The following is a 20,093-nucleotide window of genomic DNA, read 5'->3' as shown; positions in this document are numbered from 1 at the left end:
AGCGATTTAAGCTAAACGTTTAAAACATTACTAATGAAATACTAATGTTTCACCTTTTTAGAAATTTAAGCCAAACGTTACGAGACAAATCCAAACGTTTAAAACATTACGAAACAAATTCTAACGTTTCACTATTTAGCAATTTAAGCCAAACGTTAAAAACATTACAAAACAAATCCAAACGTTTTCCCTTTCTAGCGATTTAAGCAAAACATTTAAAATGTTATGAAACAAATCTAAACATTTAGAACGTTATGAAAAAAATACTAACGTTTCACCTTTTTAGCGATTTAAGCCAAACGTTTAAAATGTTACAAAATGAATCCAAGTTTAAAACGAAATAAATCCTAATGTTCCAACTTTTAAACGATTTAAGCCAAACTCTTAAAACGTTATGAAATAAATCCTAACGTTTCACCTTTTTAGCGATTTAAGCCAAACGTTTAAAATGTTACGAAATAAATTCAAACGTTTATAACTTTTAGAAACAAATCCAAACGTATCACCTTTTTAGCAATTGAAGCGAAATGTATACAAACGTTATGAAACAAATCCAAACGTTTTCCCTTATTAGCAATTGATGCCAAACGTTTACAAATGTAATGAAACAAATCCAAACGTTTCACCTTTTTAGTGATTTAAGCCAAACGTTTAATACGTTAGGAAACCAATCCAAACGTTTACAACATTACAAAATAAATCCAAACATTTAACCTTTTTAGCGAATTAAGCCAAACATTTAAAACGTTATGAAACAAATCCTAACGTTTCATCTTTTTAGCGATTTAAATGAAACATTTATAACGTTACGAAACGAATCCTAACGTTTTACCTTTTTAGCAATTGAAGCGAAATGTATACAAACGTTATGAAACAAATCCAAACATTTTCCCTTATTAGCAATTGATGCCAAACGTTTACAAATGTAATAAAACAAATCCAAACGTTTCACCTTTTTAGCCATTTAAGCCAAACGTTTAAAACATTTCGCAACAAATTCTAACGTTTCACCTTTTTAGCGATTTAAGCCAAAGGTTTAAAAAGTTTCGAAACAAATCCAAACGTTTCACCTTTTTAGCGATTTAAGCAAAACATTAAAATCGTTATGAAACCAATCTAAACGTTTTAAACGTTATGAAACAAATCCAAACATTTCACCTTGTTAGCGATTTAAGCCAAACGTTTAAAATCTTACGAAACAAATCTTAACATTTCACCTTTTTAGCGATTTAAGCCTAACGTTTAAAACATTACGAAACAAATCCTAACGTTTCACCTTTTTAGCAATTTAAGCCAAACTTTTAAACGTTAAGACACAAATTTAAACGTTCAAAACGTTGCGAAACAAATCCTAATGTTTCACCTTTTTAGCGATTTAAGCAAAACGTTTGAAATATTACGAACAAATACAAACATTTAGAATGTTACGAAACGAATTCTAACATTTCATATTTTTAGCGATTTAAGCCAAACGTTTAAAACGTTACAAAACAAATCCAAACGTCCTTTTTAGCGATTTAAGCCAAACATTTAAAATGTTACGAACGAAATCCTAATGTTTCACCTTTTAAGCGATTTAAGCAACACGTTTAAAATGTTACAAAACAAATCATATCGTTTCTCTTTTTTAGAGATTTAAGCCAAACGTTAAAAATATTATGAAATAAATCCAAACATTTAAAAATTTACAAAACAAATCTTAACATTTTACCTTTTTAGCAATTTAAGCCAAATGTTTACAAACGTTACAAAATAAATCCAAAAGTTTCACCTCTTTAGCTATTTAAGTCAAACGTTTAAAACGATACGAAACCAATTCAAACGATTGAAACGTTACGAAACAAATCCAAAAGTTTCACCTCTTTAGCTATTTAAGCCAAACGTTTAAAACGATACGAAACCAATTCAAACGATTAAAACGTTACGAAACAAATCCAAACGTTTCTCCTTTTTAGCGATTTAATCCAAACGTTTAAAACGTTACGAAACCAATCCAAACATTTAAAACATTACGAAACAAAACCAAACGTTTTACCTTCTTAGCGATTTTAGCCAAACGTTTAAATCGTACGAAACAAATCCTAACATTTCACCTTTTTAGCGATTTAATCCTGTCACGAACCGAAATCTCGACCCGCGACCGACGCTAGGGAATGGGAGTGGTAGCAATGAAACCCGTAGCAAGCCTAGAAATCACTATAAATTTTTTGTGAACCATTCACAAAATGTTTTTATAAAACTTCTGTAAACGATACAAAACGATCTTTAGAAATTAAGGTCTTACAAAGCGATATCTCATATCAAGCAATGCCATGTTTCTCACATATATACAAACGGTTAGTTTAAAACCTTTCGTACATATCAGAGTTTAGGTAAAATATATAAAACCGTTTGACAAACTATTAACATGCTAAGACTTGACTACTGCAGCACTAACTATTGACTTCTTCGTTCTGTACCCACAGACTTCTGGAACAAGGATTGAAGTCTGTCACATCCGATACTACACATCTGAAACATAACACTATTGAGGGGTCAGACAACGCTGAGTGAGTTTGCATTTACTTAAGATATTATGAATATAAATTTCATAAACATGTATTAAAGCAAACAACAATATTTGATCCAATGAAACCCTAATCTTAATCATAGGGAAACAGCCTAAACTTCCTTTTAAATTACATGTACTGTTTATTTTGTCTCAAATCGAATCGTCCAATGTGATATGTTCCCGAGATAGTTCAACCAAATTATCGCTACCACGTGGCATAGTCCCGAGATAGTTCAACCGAATTAACTCATGCCACACTTAATCCTAAATTGTAAGTCCTGAGATAGTCCAACCGAGTTACTCACTAGATACATGTCCCGAGATAGTTCAACCGAGTTACCTCGTATCTGCTAAACATAATCCTCCTTCGATTCCATCATCAAACCGTATGAGTAAGGATCAAATTAAATTACATGTAGGCACAACTACCTAGACTCGACCAACACCAGTGATCACACAATCCTATTGACGCCCAATAGGTAGCTCGTTTCCTCGGATCATTAAAGCAAACATCACAATTTACAATTTACAAATAACAACAATATGTCAAATAATGTATCCAAGCGATATTATGAACAAATTATTCACATGAATTACCTAAGTAATAATGTATATGCAATGCAATTAATGGATTACCACACAATTAACAACTAATAATAATAATAATAATATACGAAAGTAAATTGCAAAACTCACAAATTGCTATCCAAAGACTTCGGCCATAGAAAAGAAATGTCGTGTTCATTATGTTCCGCGTCCCGTTGGTAGTCGCCTCGCCGAGTCAACGAAAATACGATAATAAATCGTGGTTAAAATGGATCCTAATCCAAAGGTGTTCTAGTAATAGAATACTTAGCGCATAAATCAATTTATTTTTTTCTCGGAATAAATTGATAACATTTGAAAATTATAATCCGATTTAATAAATAACATTAATCCAAATGTTATTTATTAGCTATCCAATTTAGCTAAATTAAATTAATTATCGAGCTAAATCGATAATTAATTTAATAAGTCGGTTTTCCATAATTTATAATTGATCTTAGCTCAAAACATCAACTTATAACTCAATGAATTAACGATTTTACATTTCGTTAATTAAAACTAGTTTTCCCAAAACTAGCTAACTAGGCGACTTTGGGCTATTAAAACGTCTATTTAAAATGGCTCGACTGCCAAACAAAATTAACATCCATATAGTTCGTATCCTCTTCTACAACTTTCGCTTAGGTTCTAAAATGAAATTATCGTCCTAAGATGTCGGAAATTGTTCTTGAGGTTGATACCTTAAACCTTAGTATTTATGGCTGCAAAATAGCCCCTTATCGCTGCTGTTTCAGACTTAAAAACAGAGCACATACAGTAGTCAAAACTCAAAACAAATTTGATATTCTCGTAGTCCACAACGTCCTTAACAACTTTTGTTTAGACCTCGGACTCAAAATAAAACTCGAAGATGTCGAAAAATAGCTCGGAAGTTGGTTTCCTGATTTAAACATTCTAAGGCTGCAAAACAGTCCACAAGGCTGCTGTTTTCAGACAGCAGAACAGGGTACCTACAACAGTTATATCCCAAAACAAATCCAACATTCATAAACTCCGTAGCCCCATCTACAATATCTGCGAAGACTTCAACTAGTTTCGACTTATCGTTTGCTCACAATAAATTCCTAAAGTTGGGTCCTTAACTTGGTTTATTTATTTTCCTTAAACATTCAGTTTTCGACCCAACTTCAAACGTCGATAACTTCTAATCTAGTTTGACAACAATATTATCATTTTACTTAAAACTCATCTATGCAACACCGTCTATATACTTCATTTGTTTTCATGTTAAAATTACTACGGTTCGAGGTCCGTTCTTATAGGGGAAATAGCCTTCATGGCTTGATCTATTTTATTTCCAGATTTTAACTTAACTATCTTACTACCTATTTTAATCATTCTAGCCATCTATACTTATCCAAATCCTAATCAAATTGTCACGTTTTATTCTCCATATATTCACTACAACCTACTACTCAAATCTTGTCGAAAATCATCGCTCAAAGTCGTCCGAAACTTGGTCCAAACTTGGTTTCTTGGACTGTTTTAGGACTGAAATTCCGCATTCCTTTAGTGCAGCCCTAAACCCATTTAAACTTATGATTCTAACCTCGAAACACTATGTAATTACTTAGACTCGATGCATGTTCAAAAGATGGCGTCCTTAGCTTGTCGGGGACTTCCCAAACAGTCCCTACTAACCGGCTGAACCCTGCTTATGTGAGCAGAGTTCATCCTGCTCCTGCTCGTTGTGAGCTGTGAGTAGAATGCTCACAGCGAGCAGAATGGTTCTGCTCCTTTTGAGCAGAACCGATCCTCTCTCGGTTGGTTCCAATGTGCTACCTCGACATACAATCAATTTTCTAAAATATCTAGCCAACACAACTCTTATACCTCACTCAACACCATCAAAATTTCTGCAATTTCCAACAATATATAAAGCAGAAATTTCATCCAAATAATCTCACAAAACTTATTCAAATCCTTACCAAATTCAAAGCTTTAAATTTTACCTTGATCGTATGCGTGTTAGCTTCATAACCGAGCTTGAATTGTTGAAATCGATGGCCGAATCACCGAGTTCTTGATGTCGTCGTGATGATAGCTGCATCTTGATTCTAAGGAGAATGAAACTTTCGGTATCTTCATAAGCAAGGGTTTGGATGTCTTTTCTTTATCTGATTGTTGGTTTTGCTATAGATAAGGAATAAGTGAGGGTTATGTGTCTTTCTCTTATTAACTTGTGGAGAGAAAAGCCTATTCAAGTGCTCAAACTAGGCACCTCTTATAACTTAATACCTCGTTTCTTTATGTCTCCAATTTTATCCCAATTTGTTTTTAATTAAATGGAACCTTGACGATTATTCTTTATCGATAAATAATGAACACCTTCGCATTATTTATCTATCCGGGTCCAATAATTTATTTATATCATTTTCCTATTCCGAAAATAAAATTCAGCTTAATTAAACATTATTCGTCCAATTTTATAAAGTTTAATCTTAACTCCTTAATTTTATTTTTCGAACTTTATCGTAAAATTGATTAGCTCGGGACATACCATTTATTTTACTTTAATTTTTTTTTTTAGTCTTGCTAAATTCCAATTTATCAAATAATAAATTCCGCTTTAATTTATTGTTCCACGATAATTTTACTAGATCGCTTTGGTCCAATTCTCATTTCTCAAACTTAATTCTGATGTCCTTGATAAAATTCTCGCACTTATGCTGCGTGGCATCTTAATATTATAAGAGTAGTGTCATCCTGAACACTTACTTTGAACTTTTCTTTTTAAATACTTTTGGTATTAATCAAAACTATATTTGATTAATTTACCCAATCCAATTGGAAAGCTTATGGTTTCAAGTTACTTTAAACTTGTCAAACATTTACTCTTCTAGCTCACTCTGGCTGTCCTAATTGCTTATTCATAAGCGTCTATTTACTAAGAAAAACTTGTATTCATATATTTCACTATATCTTTTATCACTTCCCATTATACTTCAGGTTGAAATTGAAACCCGAAAGCGTTGAAAATTGACCCGGAAGTCGTCTTCCTGGGACTATAGTTAACCGCTTGCATAGGCTATTCTTTGAGCCTATGAACTAAGCATCTGATCAATCCTTACTTGAAACATATTTGATATTCTTATACCTTACCGTTTTGTCTACATTTTTTTTGTGTAGAGTCAAACTACTTTCAACATTTCCTTAATATTCAAAATCGTCTCTTTAGTTGTTGCCAACTATGTTTACCAAAGTTGCCTTGCTTAGTAAGATCATTAGTCTCCTGAAATATTTACTTATACTTGTCTCTTCTTATTGAGTATAAGGTTAATCCTTTACCTTATCTCAACGCCCATTCTTCCGTAAATTTCTTGTTTTGTCACGAATTGTTACTTAATGCATATTCCTTATCCCGAACTAGAGTCTTTTCTTATCTTATGTCCTTTATTTCTTCGCTTCTCTCAATTTTCATCACGAACTATCATTCCATGATAGTATTATCGATTCTCTTTCGCTTGTTTCTCAAGACCTTAATTTTAGTCCTAGCTCTTATTCATTAAGTTGTACTATTCCTTAATGAGTTCTTATTCCATTCCCGCTTTTTATGAACTTTCAAGCTTATCGACATCCGACGTCATCTTTCTTGGCGTTTCCTTCCTCCTTGTATTTAATCACGTACATGTTTACCTTCTCCTCTTTCGCTTCCGTTGCGATACTCTTGATTATTCATTTACTAACTATTGTCTTTATAGTTAGATTTATACGGTCTTTCGTCCAACGGTCTTATTCGTGTCTTATGGTAGTTAGGAATTTCTTTTCCTTCACCACTAATCATGCACTTCATAACTTCATGAATCTTATGAAGTGGAATGCCTGCCTGGCATTACTCCATATGTATTCTTATCCACAATATATCTTAGCTCTCGATGCTTCATTTCAACTGTCTATATCAGACTGGTAATATCGTTTACCAGTACCCAATGAAATCCTTACCTTTCCTCTACTGAGTTTCTTGATCACTTTATACTTCTCGTTTTCATGTACATGTTGTTTTTTGATCCTTTTTATCAATCTTATTTCATTGCATACATTACCTTTGGATCCTTTAATTTTAGTGAATATAGGACTGGTAACTCCTTTACCATTGTCCAGTGAAGTTCTTATCTTTGTCTTAGTGTATCTCTCGTTCGCCTTATACTTCTTGCTTCAACATTTTCCACTTATCCTGTTACTAGAAGGTTAAAAGTGACTCCTTCATACTTGTCGATGTGTTGCACTCTTGGTCGTGTGCATATCCATATATCATATTATTACTGATATCTCGTCCACTAGTATGGTTGATCCTCTACTTAGATCAGCTCTATCCTTCTTGACACCATGTGTCTATGACTACATAGAAGTCGATTCCTTTTATCTTCTTGTTACTTTCCATATAACATCTTTAATTCCATCCCTCGATTATCTTTATCGAGTGTCACACCATATACGTAGGTTGTTTAAGCCTTATCTGTGTCGATCATGTTAATCAATGTCTTTGTATTCTTCCATCCATTTTTAATTTTTTTTACTTCCTTATACTTGAATGGATCTTTGTAGGTACCTTAATTCAAGCTCTTATGGGTGTCCTTCTTTGCTGTCTTTTGTTTCGAGCTATCCTATAACACCTTCGTGTTATAGCTCAACCCCTTTGTTGAGTTTTTCCTTCCTATTTCCTTACATCCCTTGATGGCTATATAGCTTACTTTCCATAAAGATCGCTTACTTTATTTTCTTCCTCTATGATTTATCGGTCTATATTCTTGTTCTCCTTTAGAGCTTATGTATTCGCATATCACGACTTCACATCTGTCCATCATCTATATCAATCATATCTCTTTGAATCGATGTTCTCGATCATACACCTACGCTAAAAAGGTGAAACGTTAGGATTTATTTCGTTTTAAACTTTTGGATTTGTTTCGTAACATTTTAAATGCTTGGCTTAACTCGCTAAAAAGGTGAAACGTTAGGATTTGTTTCGTAACGTTCTAAACGTTTGGATTTATTTCATAACATTTTAAACGTTTTGCATAAATTACTAAAAAGGTAAACGTTTGGATATGCTTTGTAACGTTTTAAACGTTCGGCTTAAATCGCTAAAAAGGTGAAACGTTAGAATTTGGTTTGTAAAGTTTTAAACATTTGGATTTGTGTCGTAACGTTTTAAACGTTTTGCTTAAATTACTAAAAAGGTGAAACGTTAGGATTTCATTCGTGACGTTTTAAACGTTTAGCTTAAATCGCTAAAAACGTGAAACGTTTGCATTTGTCGTAACGTTTAGACGTTTAGATTTGTTTCGTAACATTTTAAATGTTTTGCTTAAATCGCTAAAAAGGTAAAACATTTGTATTTGTTTTGTAACATTTTAAACGTTTGTCTTAAATCGCTAAAAAGGTCAAATGTCAGGATTTGTTTTGTAACGTTTTAAACGTTTGGATTTGTATCGTAACATTTTAAACGTTTGGCTTAAACTGCTAAAAAGATAAAAATGTGAGGATTTGTTTCGTAACGTTTTAAACATTTGGCTTAAATAGCAAAAAAGATGAAATGTTAGGATTTGTTTCGAAACGTTTTAAATGTTTGGCTTAAATCGCTAAAAAGGTGAAACGTTGGCATTTGTTTTGTAATGTTTTAAACGTTTGGATTGGTTTCTTAAAGTTTTAAATGTTTGGCTTTAAATTGCTAAAAAGGTGAAACGTTTGGATTTAATTCGTGACGTTTTTAATGTTTGATTGGTTTGGTAACGTTTTAAATATTTGGATTAAATTGCTAAAAAGGGGAAACGTTTGGATTTGTGTCGTAACATATTAGACTTTTGAATTGGTTTCGTAACGTTTTAAACGTTTGGCTTAAATCGCCAAAAAGGTGAAACATTACTATTTGTTTCGTAACGTTTTAAACGTTTGGATTGGTTTCGTATCATTTTAAACATTTGGCTTAGATCGCTAAAAGGTGAAACGTTTGGATTTGTTTAGTAGCGTTTGTAAACGTTTGGCTTAAATCGCTAAAAAGGTGAAACATTTGGATTTATTTCGTAACGTTTGTAAACGTGTGGCTTATATCGCTAAAAAGGTGAAACGTTAGGATTTGTTTTGTAATGTTTAAAATTTTTGGATTTATTTCGTAACATTTTTAATGTTTGGCTTAAATTGCTATAAAGGTGAAACGATAGGATTTGTTTCGTAACGTTTTAAACGTTTTGCTTAAATCGCTAAAAAGTTTAAACGTTGGGATTCCTTTCGTAACATTTTAAATGTTTGGCTTAAATCGCTAAAAAAGATGTTTGGATTTGTTTTGTAACATTTTTAACGTTTGGCATAAATCGCTAAAAATGTGAAACGTTAGGATTTGTTTCGTAACGTTCTAAAAGTTTGGATTTGTTTCATAACGGTTGTAAACGTTTGGCTTAAAGACCTAAAAAGGGGGAACATTTGGGTTTGTTTCGTAACGTTTGTATGCGTTTGCCTTCAATTGCTAAAAAGGTGAATAGTTTGGATTTGTTCTGTAACGTTTTAAACGTTTGGATTTGTTCTGTAACGTTTTAAACGTTTGGATTTATTTCGTAACGTTTTAAACATTTGGCTTAAATCGCGAAAAAGGTGAAATGTTAGGATTTGTTTTGTAACGTTTTAAAAGTTTGTCTTAAATGACTAATAAGGGGAAACGTTAGGATTTATTTTGTTTTAAACTTTTAGATTTGTTTCGTAACATTTTAAATGTTTTGCTTAAATCGCTAAAAAGGCAAAACGTTAGGATTTGTTTTATAACGTTCTAAACGTTTGGATATATTTAGAAACATTTTAAACATTTTGCTTAAATCGCTAAAAAGGTATACCATTTGGATTTGTTTTGTAACGTTTTAAACGTTTGGCTTAAATCGCTTAAAAGGTGAAACATTAGAATTTGTTTCATAACTACTTAAACGTTTGAATTTGTGTCGTAACGTTTTAAATGTTTGGCTTAAATTGCTAAAAAGTTGAAACCTTACGATTTCATTCGTAACGTTTTAAACATTTTGCTTAAACTGCTAAAAAGGTGAAACATTAGCTTTTGTTTCATAATGTTTTAAACGTTTAGATTGGTTTCGTAACATTTTAAACGTGTTGCTTAAATTGCTAAAAAAGTAAATCATTTGTATTTGCTTTGTAACGTTTTAAATTTTTGGCTTAAATTGCTAAAAAGATGAAACGTTAGGATTTGTTTCATAACGTTTTAAACGTTTGACTTAAATCGCTAAAAAGGTGAAATGTTAAGATTTGTTTCGTAGCGTTTCAAATGTTTGGCTTAAATCGCTAAAAAGGTGAAATGTTAAGATTTGTTTTGTAACGTTTTAAACGTTTGGATTAATTTCTTAACGTATAAAACGTTTGGCCTAAATTTCTTAAAAGGTGAAACGTTGGAATTTGTTTCGTAACGTTTTAAATTTTTGGCTTAAACAACTAAAAAGGTGAAACATTAGGATTTGTTTCGTAACATTTTAAAGGTTTGGCTTAAATCGCTACAAAGGTTAAACGTTAGTATTTGTTTTGTAACGTTTTAAACGTTTGGCTTAAATCGCTAAAAAGGTGAAATGTTAGGATTTGTTTCATAACGTTTGTAAAAGTTTGACTTAAATTGCTAAAAAGTTGAAAAGTTTGGATTTGTTTCGAAAAATTTGTAAACGTTTGACTTAAGTCACTAAAAAGGTGAAAAGTTGGTTTTTTCGTAACATTTGTAAATATTTGACTTAAATCACTAAAAAGGGGTAACATTTGGATTTGTTTCATAACGTTTTCAACGTTTGGATTGGATTCGTAACGTTTTAAATGTTTGGCTTAAATCGCTAAAAAGGAGAAACATCTGGATTTGTTTCGTAACGTTTTAAACGTTTCGATTGGTTTCGTAATGTTTTTAAAGTTTAGATTAAATAGCTAAAAAGGTGAAACATTTGGATTTGTTTCGTAACATTTGTAAATGTTTGGCTTAAATCGCAGAAAAGGGGAAACATTTTAAATGTTTGTATTGGTTTCATAACATTTTAAACGTTTGGCTTAAATAGCTAAAAAGGTGAAACGTTTGGTTTTGTTTCGTAACATTTGTAAACGTGTGGCTTAAATCGCTAAAAAGGTCAAATATTTTGATTTGTTTTACAACGTTTTTAACGTTTAGCTTAGATCGCTAAAAAGGTGAAACGTTTGGATTTGTTTCGTATTGTTTGTAAATGTTTGGCTTAAATTGCTAAAAAGGTGAAACATTTGGATTTATTTCGTAACATTTTAAACGTTTGGCTCAAATCCCTAGAAAGGGGAAACATTTGGATTTGTTTCGTAACGGTTATAAACGTTTGGTTAAACTGCTAAAAAGTGGAAACGTTTGGATTTTTTTTGTAACGTTTGTATACGATTGGCTTTAATTGCTAAAAAGGTGAATAGTTTGGATTTTATTCGTAAGGTTTTCAAAGTTTGGATTTATTTCGCAACATTTTAAACGTTTGGCTTAAATCGCTAAAAAGGTAAAATATTAGGATTTGTTTCGTAAAGTTTTAACAGTTTGGCTTAAATCGCTAAAAAGGTGAAACGTTAGGATTTATTTCATTTTAAACTTTTGGATTTGTTTCGTAACATTTTAAATGTTCGGTTGAAATCGCTAAGAAGGTGAAATGTTAAGATTTGTTTCGTAACGTTCTAAACGTTTGGATTTGTTTCGTAACATTTTAAACGTTTTTCTTAAATCGCTAAAAAGGTAAAACTCTTGGATTTGTTTAGTAATGTTTTAAACGTTTGGCTTAAATCGATAAAAAGGTGAAACGTTATAATTTGTTTCGTAACGTTTTAAACGTTTGGATTTGTGTTGTGACATTTTAAACGTTTGGCTTAAATCGTTAAAAAAGTAAAACATTTTAAACGTTTTTCTTAAATCACTAAAAAGGTTAAACGTTAGCATTTGTTTCGTAACGTTTTAAACGTTTAGATTTGTTTCGTAACATTTGAAACGTTTTGCTTAAATCGTTAAAAAAGTAAAACATTTGTATTTGTTTTGTAAAGTTTTAAACGTTTGGCTTAAATCGTTAAAAAGGTCAAATGTTAAGATTTGTTTCGTAACATTTTAAACGTTTTGTCACGACCCAATTTCATGAATCGCGACTGGCGCTAGGGTATGGGTATGTTCGTACCGAAACCGTAGCAAGCCTCGCGGAAAACCTTATATTCAATATAACCTGCAAGAAAACCAATGCTCGGGGGCAACCGAGACTTCAGCCTAAGTCTAACAATTTATATAGCAGTTCTAATATAATTACCTAATAGCAATTCGAAACTATGAAACATGCCTCATATAATAAATAATCAAATGTAACATACCAAAGTATAATAATATAAAAATCGTACCACTACGACAATGCAAAGTAAAATAATAGAGACAACTAGTTCTACTGCGTTCTAAGAAGTAAAACAGTTGACTAGTCCGGTAACATAAAAAGACCTCCGAGGAATCAAAAGATCGGAGATGACCAACGCTCTCAAAATCATAAACCTGAAAAGTTTGGAAAACAACGGGGTCAGATATTGTAATACCCCGTAATTTTAAGTAATTAGAATATGCTACGAGGTCAAATTGAAGTAATCAAAATATTAAAAATAATATTTTGCGGGTTCGAATATTAAGAAAAATATTCAGAAGACTAGATTTAACAGTTAAAGGATAATAGTTAGATTTGACTATTTAAGATTACTAAATCACGGGAAGTGATTTAATAGAATCGGAATACGTAAATTAAATTTAAACGTAAATTTAATTTATACGAATCCGTAAAAGAGTATCGTAATAATATGAGTTTAAGATTTAAATCGGGAATTTAAATTTTAATAAACGAGTGTGGACGTGAGTAATAAATTTGAGAATACTCTTTGGCGTCGTATAAATTGATATATTGATAATTAATATATTAATGTACCACTCTAAATGGAGAGTTTAAGATTTCAGACAAAACCGCGAAATTAAAATGTCGAAACTCGGAAAGCTCGACGAGTTATGGATGAATATAAGTTAAGATATATATATATATTAGAAATAAATAAAAAAAAGAAGAAAGAAAAGAATAGGCGGTTGAGAGTGATGGGCAAGTAAGGAAAATTGTCCATTTTAGTCCCTAAATTTTTACTTCAATTAGTTTTTGATTATTAACCAATTAAGTATTATTCGTTAGTCCAAATTAAAATTAAATAATTTATAAGTCCCGAGCGAATAATTTTGATGTTAATACTCGCAAAATAATTTGACGAAGCTACCGTCAAATTTTTATGGAACTTGGACATAGTAATATTTATTAAGCGGGACTGATTTGGACCTAATAAATCTTTGGAGATTTATTAATAATAAAATATAAGTCGGATGCGAATAAAAATTATATTTTTATTCATTTTATATTTTATTAGATTTTTTTGGTAAAGTTTTGCGAAATTTGGAATTAGTCTCCGTTTGGACTACGGACGACTAATTAAAATCAGAATTAAAGTGCATGATTGAGGTAGTACCAAATGGTACTTTAACCAACAATTTTGCCTATAAATAGAACAGAAGGGGGGGGGGCACAATTCACTTCCTAATTGAGGTGCTTGCTAGTTTAGGAGGAGCAGAGGACGCGCAGAAATTGGGTTCCGCCGCGGCGCGATCCATTTTGTGATTCCGACTGCGATTCTTCAACGAATCCAGTAGTAATCGAGGTATTAATCTCGTATACGATGTTTATTTCGATATATATTAATTATATATTCGATATTAAACGGTAAACGTATCGAATCGATCGCGTGCGTATCGATTCGACGTTTTAATTATAGAATTGAATTGTTTAGGTTGTGATTAAATGTTCGGAGCGGGAAAAATCAATTGAGCACGTCGGAAAGTTTATGCAAAAAATTTACAAAGGTTTTTAGGCTTGCTACGGGTTTCGGAGCAACCACTCCCATTAGCGCCGGTCGCAAACCTCAGATTTGGGTCGTGATAGATGTACTGAGATGAGTTCATAATGCTATTTACATTTATTAAGTTTAAAACCATTAAAACAAATCCTTTTATACTAAGATATATATATGATTATGGAAAATAGTATTGAAATGAAATTTCAAAGTATTTAACCCAAAGTAGATGGGAACAAATCCTCATCGATTCCAAAAATAGGCCAGACATTAGTCAGCCAATCCCAAAGTACTTACCCGTGCACACAGTCTCGATACAAGCCTATCGAGTAGCTCGTTTCAATCCAGATCCATAATCCTTAAAAGAGTTCACAAACATTTGATATACTAAAATAACTTGCGGTTCTTAATAAAGCGGTAAATAACACTATAAACTCACTGCCTGCTTATCCACGTGAATCTTGGCAAACAGCTAACCCTGCGTAGACTCCGAAGCACGAGCAGTCGACGGGTCTAAAACATTATATAAGTCAATATCCGAACAACCCCTAACTCTAAGAATACTATACTACACGTAGGACTAGCATTTCACAACGCAACCAAAGAATCAAACAAGGTAACCAAAATACAACCAAGTATTCATACAACCAAATAGCAATTAAAGCAAGTTAAGCTTAGGTGAGTTCTTATCTTTTAAAACGAAATCAAAGTACTTAAATACTTAAATAGTCTTTACAAAACAATTACAGTTCCCAAAGTAGTGTGTTAACCTTACTGCAGTATAGCTCAACACAACATGTCGGGAGACCACGTCTAACCCGACCCATCCATAAACCAAGTTTAAAACCAAAGTATTTAATCAAACCTTAAATGAAATCAAAGTTATTTAAAATAAGATCTCACACCGTAACCTAATAATTTCATAAACAATTAAGCTTGCTAACACTTAGCAAGTATCACCCCAAGTACAATTAAATATATCACTTCAAAAAGAATCAATAAGATTCAACATCCTTTAAGTATCAACTTGAAGTTAAAATAGTTCAACCGAATCCCTAATGACATATAATGCCTTGTATGCCTTATATTATTAAATTCAAGTCAATTCACATCCTAAGATAATCTAACATTCTTTTAACAAATTTTAACCCATCTTCTAAAAATTTTCCACCCCTTAGTAATAAATTCAAAACCGAGTTTAAATTCAAAAATGTTAACCAAACTATACGCTATTCCATTTAAACAATTTCTCAAAATCACCCAATGTTTTGTTTAGCATCTAATAACCTATGATCCACTACTTTGAAATTTCCAGATTTTAGTTTAATCATAAAACATATTTTTATCTCAAAAGCATTAATCAAACGATACTAAAATCCATTCACAAGATTCCCCCAACACACCCAATGTACGTTTGATGTTTAAACAACCTAAGATTAGCTTTTAAGAAATTTTTAGTTTTTTAAATAACCATCAAAAACAGTTTATAACCCAAAATCTTTAGCAATTCGATAAGTTTATCAATTGTAACATTAAAACCAAACCACCCAAGGTACAAATAAAATCCAAGAGACTAATATAACATCAATTTAAGATTTCCAGAATTTATAATTCAAAGCAATATAGAAAATACAATCGAACCACCCAAAGTATTGATTCATAAAATAATCTAGCAATCTCTACACCACATAAGAAAGGGAATTGAACCACATACCTCTTGATTGGACTAAGAGTAATAAAACCCAGAAATCAACCAACCCAAATCAGCCTACAATCTGTAATATCCCGTAAAATCTTTGGCTTTTCCCGTCGAGTTTTCGATAATTAATTGAGTCGTTCGTTGATTCGGTCGTGATTCGATTCGTGTTCGTTTTGTGTTGAGTCGGTTTGGCCCATGAATTAATTAAATTCATACAAAGCCATGAAAAGCCCATACAATTCTTTGGCCCATAAATTATGTTAATTCATGAATAGCCCATGAAAATAATTAACATGTATTATGTTAATTATGTTGTTGCAGCAGTTTGACGTGAACCATCTTTTGGTTTCCTTATATATATATGTAGGTCTTATTTTAAACCCTATTTCATACCTTCAAATCACTAAACCCTAACCATCGTCTACCTTACAAATTCCCTGAAAATCATTCATCCTTTAGTATCTCCTTGCTCGGTATGTTTACATTTCTCATTATCAGTTTTGGTTCTTAAACGCGATTTCCGTTTTAATCGATAATTCATTTGTTTAAGCATCAAATTGAGATCTGTCTCGTTCCAGCGATTGTGGACTCAATCCTCTACAAATCTAAGCCTTGTTTTCATAGAACAGTATGTAAATCTATTCGTTATAGCCACTGCCGTTTCATCGTATTTGTGTGTTCTTGTTGGCTTTTTAATGATACTTCTTCCGATTTCTATTATTATCTATGGTTATGATTCTTGTTTTTCGATGACTATTATCTATTGTTTGGTTAGTTTTGTTTACGAAATCGTTATGATTGAGTTTGTTTTCCTTCATCGTTTTCCTCGGTTCTTAATTCCTTCACTGCGTATTTCATATAGTTGTCTCTGCCAAATTGTTTGGTTCATGATTGTAGTGATATCATTCTTGATTTGTTAGGTGATGAATTCAGTAAGCTATATTAAGTTTGAGTTAAGAATTGTTTGGGTTGTCTTGCAGTGTTCTTTAGTTTTGGTTTTGATAATCTATTTGTTTTAAATTGTGTTTGGCGGCAGTAAGGTTATTGAATTAGCATGGCTATTTGTTTGCTTTATTTAGATTGGTTGGCTTTCTTCTTTGGGTTAAAGTCATAATTGGCTTAAGTTAATTCATTGGTCATTTTGTTTTTGATTTATATTGTTTATGGCGTAAGTGGTGTATTGTTAAATAATGTTGGGCAAATTATCCACTGATACTGATGGATACAGAATCCTACAATAGTTACAGTGGAGCCGAGTCATAGGAGATCCATTCTCGGGTGATGCCGGTCTCCCAATAAAGACCTGAATATATGAAGAAGGTGCCGAATACCTTGAGATTCGCCAATATACCGACGAAGACCGAATCCCATAGGATCCGCCCAAAGCGCGTTAATCCGGGATTCAGGTAGATCGCCATATCTAGAAGTATCTTCTTATTTGGACACAACCTCCAAACATGGAAAGATAAGCTCTATCTTAGGAAGACGAGACTATTTAGGAAGACGTTCCTAAATAGGACTCATGTCTGAATAAGGTAGATCACGACAAATTAGGGTGAATCTCTACAAAGTAGCTCGATCCTTACAAAGTAGGATTCACTTACCTACTATGACTCCACAAGGTATATTCATCTACTATAAAAGGAGCATGAGGTATGCCTAGAATCACAACTACATTTATATACTCAAAACGCTGCTCAAAGCTCTAAACTGACTTTAGCATCGGAGAGTTAATCGGACAACCACCGTCTGGTTAGCTTCTACCCTGTTTTGCAGGTCTCATTCACCGGTTCAGAAGGCAGACTCCATCAATTGGCGCCCTCTGTGGGAAAAGCTTAACTAAACTTCAATTCGAAGAAGCTTTTCTTAACTCAAAACAAATTTTATTGAAGAAGATGACTTCTGAAAGAATGAACCTGAAAGACAAACAACCAATGGATCCAAAATGCACGCCGGAAATAATCAACGTGACAGAAGACGGGCTCCATAACTCCGGGGGAAAGGTGACACCGGAGGGCCTTCTTTTTCAACACCTCAATATCAAACTAATCCGATGAGAGGAAGCAACCCAATTGCTATCAACCTAAGCACTGAAGAGCATCCAACGCCAGGCATGGCAGCACAAGATTCTTACAACGAGATGCTGAAAAAGGTACTAGAATCTGACCAGGCAAATCTGGATAGATTGGCTAGTGAAGTAAAAAGAACGAATGATAGGCACGAATAAACTATGAAAATCCTAAGGGAGAATTTCAGCCCAACAGCTCCGAGAAGAAGAGGAAGAACAGAAAACACAAATTCAAGCTGCCGAGAGACAAGGGAAGAAAATAACAGAAGCAGAGAACCTAGAAACGGAGGAAATGAGGAAGAAAGCCCAGGCAATCAAAATAACAGAAAAGACAAATCCAACGAGCAATCCCCTGAAACACCCAGAATGAGCAAAACGAAGACGATGCCCGAAGCGGGTTAAACTCAAAAAGAGAAGAACGAAGGGAGAAGGAGAAAGAAGATGCCCCACCAAAAAGCAAGCGACAAGACAACGATGCGGGGAAAGAACAGCCAAAGAAAAAACACCAAGAAGGGGAGGGCGAATCCTCGGAATCGCCCCAGAAGAGCAAAGCCACATATGTAGTGGAGGAAGATTTGGAAGAGAAGATCGCCAAAGCACTAAAAAAGTTCAAGTCAGAGGAACTGGACACAGACGATCTCAGGCTGAAAGGCTCGCCCCTTTCACCCGAGATCATGGAAGAAACCATCCCATATAGCATGAAACTACAGTCCTGCCAACCTTCAACGGAGAAGGAGATCCCTGAGATCACACATCTAGATTCACGGCCACCATGGGGCTACTTAGCGTATCAAACGCTATCTTATGCAGGGTCTTTCCAACCACGCTCACGGGCACCGCCCAGAGGTGGTACAACAAGTTGAAACCATGATCAATCAAGAGCTTCGCTTCGCTCTCAACGGAATTTCTCAACAGACACCTCACAAATATACAAGCAAAAACTACCACCAGCATCCTGCGATCCTGCATCCAAGAAGAAGAAGAAACCTTACAAAGCTACATCAAATGGTTCAACAAGCAAGCTATGAAGATTGACAACCTAAACGTCGATATGGCGACCGAAGCATTGCGAGAAGGAACACGATTCGAAAAACTGGTAGACAAGCTACTGGTTAATAAACCCACGACTTTCTCGAACTTGATGGGCATAGCCCAGAAATACTTCTAGCTAGACGAAGGGCGAAGGGCGATTCGCGGAAAAGAAGCAAAAGAAAAAGAATCAAAAGAAAAATCCAAAGAGAAGTCGAAGTCGAAATCCGACGATAGGAGAGGAAGGCCAGAAGAAAATAGAAGATTCGCCCCCAGACAAGATACGAACCAAGATATGACCCCAGAGATGACGAGAACAACTTCACACCGCTGAACACCAGCCGAACTAACGTCCTCATGTGGATCAAAGAAAACGTCAAGAATGTTGTATTGCCACCGAAGATGAAAGCCGAGATAAGGGACACGAGAAAATACTGCAAATTTCACGAAGACTATGGACATGAAACAGATAGCTGCAGAGATTTGAAGGTCGAGATTGAGAGACTGATCGACACAGGCGAATTAAGAAAATTCGTGGCCCGAAAAGAGAAGAGCAATGATGTAATACCCTGTAATTTTAAATAATTAGAATATGCCACGAGGTCAAATTGGAGTAATCAAAATATTAAAAATAATATTTTGAAATTTCGAATAATAAAAAAAAATATTCGGAAAGACTAAATTTAATAGTCAAAGGATAATAGTTAAATTTGACTATTTAAGATTATTAAATTACAGGAAGTGATTTAATAGATTCGGAATATGTAAATTAAATTTAAACGTAAATTTAATTTATATGAATCCGTAAAAGAGTATCATAATAAACGAGTGTGGGCGTGAGTAATAAATTTGAGAATACTCTTTAGCGTCATATAAATTGATATAGTGATAATTAAAATATTAATGTACCACTCTAAATGGAGAGTTTAAGATTTCGGACAAAACCCCGAAATTAAAATGTCAAAACTCGAAAAGCTCGACGAGTAATGGACGAATATAAGTTAAGATATATATATAAATATATATATTAAATAAATGAACAAAATAAAATAAAAGAAGGATAAGAAGAAAGGAGAAGCGGTGAGAGTTGGGAGAAAGTAAAGGAAAAATGTTCCTTTTGATCCCTAAACTTTTACTTCAATTAGTTTTCAGTTATTTAACTAATTAAGTATTAATCATAAGTCCAAATTAAAATAAAATAATTTAAAAGTTCCGAGCGAATAATTTTGGTGTTAATATTCGCGAAATAATTTGACAAA

General features: G+C 33.1%; 1 protein-coding gene across 1 annotated transcript; it reads left to right on the top strand.

The window, feature by feature from the left end:
• The first annotated feature begins 17,790 nt into the window (after window positions 1–17,790).
• On the top strand, window positions 17,791–18,668 carry LOC126668398 (uncharacterized). Its single transcript, XM_050361603.1, has 3 exons — window positions 17,791–17,934; window positions 18,002–18,115; window positions 18,171–18,668. Exons 1-3 carry the CDS (start codon window positions 17,791–17,793, stop codon window positions 18,666–18,668), a joined length of 756 nt encoding a protein of 251 aa, XP_050217560.1.
• Window positions 18,669–20,093: the final 1,425 nt, after the last annotated feature.

Source organism: Mercurialis annua, linkage group LG2 (assembly GCF_937616625.2).
Source record: "Mercurialis annua linkage group LG2, ddMerAnnu1.2, whole genome shotgun sequence".
Lineage (NCBI taxonomy): Eukaryota > Viridiplantae > Streptophyta > Magnoliopsida > Malpighiales > Euphorbiaceae > Mercurialis > Mercurialis annua.
The sequence above is the reverse complement of the archived record's forward strand: the minus strand, read 5'-3'. Positions and strand labels throughout refer to the sequence as shown.

Bases quoted from the DNA above. Each gene is read 5' to 3' on its own strand.
- LOC126668398 (XM_050361603.1), top strand. From the start codon at position 17,791: ATGAGAGGAAGCAACCCAATTGCTATCAACCTAAGCACTGAAGAGCAT. The intron at 17,935-18,001 runs GTAAAAAGAACG...TCAGCCCAACAG, and splicing joins TGGATAGATTGGCTAGTGAA to CTCCGAGAAGAAGAGGAAGA. The intron at 18,116-18,170 runs GCAATCAAAATA...TGAAACACCCAG, and splicing joins AAATGAGGAAGAAAGCCCAG to AATGAGCAAAACGAAGACGA.